At 35.6% G+C, this 5,551-nt stretch overlaps 1 protein-coding gene across 1 annotated transcript; it reads left to right on the forward strand.

Annotated features, from left to right (window-relative positions):
- The first annotated feature begins 338 nt into the window (after positions 1 to 338).
- On the forward strand, positions 339 to 3,292 carry LOC107728582 (granzyme B(G,H)-like). The gene is made up of 6 exons (XM_016538809.1): positions 339 to 355; positions 1,747 to 1,841; positions 1,940 to 2,090; positions 2,458 to 2,599; positions 2,759 to 3,013; positions 3,116 to 3,292. The coding sequence occupies exons 2-6, from the start codon at positions 1,781 to 1,783 to the stop codon at positions 3,272 to 3,274; spliced, it is 768 nt and encodes a 255-aa protein (XP_016394295.1). The 5' UTR covers positions 339 to 355; positions 1,747 to 1,780; the 3' UTR covers positions 3,275 to 3,292.
- Positions 3,293 to 5,551: the final 2,259 nt, after the last annotated feature.

Here is a 5,551-nt window from a genome sequence, read left to right on the forward strand (position 1 = left end):
CCATCTCTTTCTTACCTTTTTATAATCTGAAGAACCTTCTTTCACCACAAAGAACCTTTTGTGAAACAGAAAGGTTCTTCAGATGTTAAAGGTTCTTAATGGAACCATTTAGACAAAAAGGTTCCTCTATGGCAGTGGCAGTTTAGCTCTACCCTAATCAAACACACCTGAGTTGGCTAATCAATGTCTTCAGGATCATTAGAAAACTACAGGTAGGTTTGTTTGATTATAGGGTTGGAGCTAAACTCTGCAGGAAAGTGGATCTCGCGAGCCAGATTTGAGGATCACTGTTCTATGGCATCGTGAAGCACCTTTATTTTTAAGAGTGTATTGTGAATATAGTCAAAGCTAAACGGTAAGACTCACAGTAAGATTTTTTGGAAAGGAAATTTTACAAGAGAAAAAGAAGCATTAGGGAGAATCAGTAAATTATGAATAATTTTCTGACATTTTATGAATAATATGTAATCATTTAATCCATAAAAAATCTGATTATGAACATTTTAAAATGCAATCCAGTTATGAGTACTTAATTTGTATAATCTGATAACGTAATCCAGATTGCATGTAATGGCAGCCCTACTTTTATAAAAACCACAAACATAACACCTATCATGCTTAGATGGCTCATAATGGCTTATTTTATCCCATGTATATTCAAGTTTGTCTTGTACATATCACACACATGTGTTAAATGTGATACCATGCGTCCTCTTTTTACAGCTTTTCAATGCCCAGTGCTTTCGTCTGACACTTGTGGTTGAAGCTTATGAGCTAAAAGGCAGATTTTGCTACAATGGCTGTGAAGTGTTACTACATCCATCTAAAGGGTGTAAACTGCCTCAGCTTTTGCTCTGCATGCTATTTCAAGAAAGACCACAATCTGAAACCTAAGCACAAGTTTATTAAAAAAAAAAAAAAAAGGTTTAAAAGTTACTATTTGTTTCAGAGAACATTCAAAACCAACGTTCCCATAATGTTTGGAAAATATTAATGGTGAACATTAAGAAAAGAAAAAAAAAAATCATAACTTAATAGGAACTTTAGCAATGTTATTAGAACATATTCTGTTAGCTGTGTATATAGGAAATGCATTATATTATATATGCAAAATAATAATTTTCACAGGTCACATGACTTTTGCATACATAAACTCTTTCACAAAATTGAGCTGAATAATGATAGTAAGTCTTTCACTCGCACAGTATTCTGTAAAAGACACAGTGTGTGTGAAGCATGCTTACATGCACTCATCGTGCCCTCTAGACTAGAGGTATAGACTGTAGAGAAAAAATAAAAATAAAAACATGTACATGACGGTTGAGGTTTAGTTAGTTCAAACTGTCGAGTTGAAGGGTGGCAATGTAGTGATGCTGAAAACAGCCCAAAGACTAATTTATCATCACTTCATATTAATGATTAGCTAAACATTACTGTAGCCTAATGTCTTTCTTTTCATCTCATGCAGTAAGAGATAACATGGATAGATTTGCATGCTGCTTCTTTGAGCTCAAGGCTCTGTGCACTGTTTGCAAGTTAATGGCTTCAAATTAATCAAATGGCACAAATCTTTGTGGTATGACGATTGAAGCCTTCGACCGAAGCCTCATCAAGCCACAAACATTATCAAATATTACTATCTACTGATTACCATACTGAGTTACTGTTACCACAAACTGAAAGTAACAAGTTACGGGAAGCTCAGTGTCTCCACCCTCCTTATTATGATATTTATACCTAATATAGCCAGTGAAAGCTCATTGATTCACTGATTGTCTTCATGATGACTATCATCTCTCTGCTCCTGCTGGCCTCTCTGCTGCCACACCTGACCTTCACTGGTGAGACTGATAAAAAAAAAACAACTAATAAACCAAGTTTTATAGCACATATACAGTAAGACAGTAAGGAGGAACTATAATAACACTTTTTCTCTCAGCTCGTGTGAATGTGGGTATAGTGAACGGCAGGGAAGCAAAACCCCACTCCAGACCTTACATGGTGTCTGTTCAAACAAAGGAGCATCATATGTGCGGTGGATTCCTCATCTCTGATAGATTTGTCATGACTGCTGCACATTGCCGAAACAAGTAAGACAAGTAGTAACTTAGCTAATTATATATGTTAGATAATATAACACTTTATTTTGATAGTCCACTTTAGACATTCTACTAATTAACTAAGTAACTTTGCAACAACCAGTCATTAGATTATTAGTAGACTGCCTGCTAAATATCTGATAACAGTTTATTTTGATAACAGGTATTTTATTGATAATAAGTAACTTTGCGAGTATGTCAACTTGTTCTACTAACCATAATCCTAACCTAACAGTCTACTAATACTTTAATGAGAGTTAGTTGATGTGTAATTGCAAAGTTACTTCAGAACATATTTATGAATATATAGCAGACTGTGAAAAAAGTTACTGTTAAATTAAACCTGTCCTTTTATCAGTTCTCCAGTTCTGACGGTTGTGCTAGGTGCACATGACCTACGAAAAAAGAGCGAGAATTCAGTCCGATTCACAGTGGATTCATACCATCAGCATCCAGACTTCACCATGGAATCCTTTCATAATGACATCTTGCTTTTGAAGGTGACAACCCGCACTTATTTAAACTTATTTTAAATATATGAAATATTTTATTTTAAACTTATTTAAACTTTCATGCAGAATAACAGACAGTATATTATAGAAGATAATCACATTTTTTTATTAATGGTGCTGCGTTTTTTATTATTATTATTAATACAGTTAGAAAAAAAAGTACAACTGAATGACAATATCAAGTGGATATCCATACCAGCGAAAGAAGGCGATATCGAAGCAGGTTCTGTTTGCAGTATCGCAGGCTGGGGACTTTTAGAAACTAATGGCAAGAGAAGCGATCACCTCATGGAGACAAATGTGACAGTCATGAATAATATGGAATGTGAAAGTAAATGGGGGAAGGACGACTTTTCAACTTCACAGATGATGTGTGTATATGGCAATGGTGGAAGCTGTGATGTATGTAAAAAATATTTGATTCACCAAATCTTATTGTTTAAACAAGTGTTATTTATGAATTATGACAGCATGTGACTGAAGTGTTGATCTGTTTCTTAACAGGGGGATTCAGGAGGTCCTTTGGTTTGTGGAGACACTGCAGTTGGTGTCACTTCCTTTGGTGACCCTGATCTCTGTAATTCACTAAAGCTACCTGAAGTTTACATTAAGATTGCAGCATATATTCCATGGATAAAGAAGATAACTGGAAATGTCAATTGAATCTTGCAAATAAAATGGGTGGGGGGGTTGAGTAGATTTACCCTCTAAATCTTCTTTCAATAAACATAATATACATTGATATAGTGTGTAGAGATTTAAATTAATTAGAAATGGTATTTTTAACCAGATATGAAACTGCAAACAGACAATTTGATATTTGAAGACAACCATCATAAACATTTACAGAACGCCATTGAAAATAAAGACAATTATGAAAATTATAATTTTTATATGATAAATTATAAAGGCTATATATTCATATAAAAAAAATCCTTAAAATTGTATCAGTTTCCACAAAAACATTATCACAATGGTTTTTAACATTGATAATAATAATAGCAAACGTTTCTTGAGCAGCAAATCAGCATATTAGAATGATTTCTGAAGGATCGTGTGACACTGAAGACTGGTGTCACAACGCTGTGTTTTAGTACACATTAAGAGGATGAGGAAGGTTACAGACAGTATTTAATAATTGAAACAGGGTAAATCCAACAGGGAAAAAGTCAGTTCAACACAACTTTGGAAAGATGAGACACAACAATGAAACACAAAGAGATCGGAACTTAAGTAGGGGAGATAATGACACACACCTGAGGGCAAATTAACAAGGGCAGGAATGACAAAAATAGTAATGCTGCCTTCACCGGCTATCAGAAACTTCCTACTTCCCACTTCTGAAGTTGTAATTATGAGTTTGTTGTGTTTAAGTGTTTTGTTGCCGGAAAGCACAGAAATCATGGTGGACAGCCTACTGTATTCATTCTTGCCTGTTTCTTGGGGAAATTTTATTAAAGCCAAAATGTAGATTGGAAGATATTTAGTCAATATCCAACAAGTTTTGAATAAAATGTAGCATCCAATTAATTGGTAGCCATATAAAAATACACAGCGCTATCTAGATATTCAGCTGGCTGACGATTCCTGAATTTCGGTATTTTCGCTGCATTCAATATAAATTAAATGGTTATTTATACGTGAATTTACATGACTGTAATGGCGGGAGAAAGCAATGTAGATATAAGAAAAACAAATAAAACTTTACGGTACTACTGCTATGTTTCTCTCCTCCACCATATTTAAAGTTTATGGCTCGCCAAACTCGGAAACTCGGTATTGTAATATCGTAATTACCGTGATTACGAGATACCAACTTGTAAAAAGCATTCACGTCCTTGTAGAACTCGTAACTACAACTTGTGACCTGGGAGTTTTCTGAGAGCTACAACTTGTACAACCTGACCACCTTAGATTCATTGCGCTGTGCTTAGGCATTGATAGTACAAGGGTTTGAACAGCTCCAAGTAGAACGTCACATGTTGTCATCTTGAAATCACAGTAAATACGACGTTGTGAATTCAGCAAAAATTTGTTTGAGATTCCCACTTGTAAATACGACTAGGGAAGCCATTCATGTCCAGTTATCAACTAGGAAAATTTAAATGGGACATAACACACACAGTTTCACCCAAACTCATGTTAATCTTGAGTACCTATAGAGTAGTACTGCATCCTTCATATCTCCAAAAATGTCTTTAGTTTTATCATATTTATAAAAGAAAGATACAGCTTTACAATTCTCTCCGGAAACAGCCGAGCTCCTGGAGGCGTGCTGTGGTCGGAGCTAAAGATTGACGAGCACTTGAGCTCCAATTGCCAACAAAACACAGACATTTGATGCAGTTTCACTTACCGTCTGCAGTTCTGAATCATGACAGGGATCTTTTATAGCTGGGACCAACAAACACACTTGTGAAACTAATACCTATCATGCTAAAATGCCTCTCAACTGTTTTCTGTCTAGTTTCCTTTTCAAATACCCCATTAAGCATTAAATATGACACCATGCATCTTCTTTTTTACAGATTCTGACACTTGTGGTTGGAGCTTATCAGATAAATGGCAGATCTAGCTACAATGGCTGTGAACTTTTACAGAATATGCTAAATAAAATTAGACTCACTTGTCAGGGTCATGTAACCTACTGCTGCATGCGCAAACTCTTTCATGTACTCGGGTTGAATAAAGATAAGTCTCTCAATCTCAATCTCTCAACTGAAGTATATATAAAACAGAGGTCTTCATGGCCTGATAATTGGAAACAAGGAGGCTAGATGAGAGGAGCACATGGCCAACACAAATAAAGACAGAGTCATGTGCTCAAACACAAACAAATACAAGCAAAGACACATTAAACAAAGACAAGACAGACAGACAGAAGTCAGAGGAGAACCCTGACAGTACCCCACCCCCTCCAATGGATGCCTCCAGGTGTCC

This window comes from Sinocyclocheilus rhinocerous, unplaced genomic scaffold (genome assembly GCF_001515625.1).
Source record: "Sinocyclocheilus rhinocerous isolate Xijiao unplaced genomic scaffold, SAMN03320098_v1.1 scaffold1238, whole genome shotgun sequence".
Lineage (NCBI taxonomy): Eukaryota > Metazoa > Chordata > Actinopteri > Cypriniformes > Cyprinidae > Sinocyclocheilus > Sinocyclocheilus rhinocerous.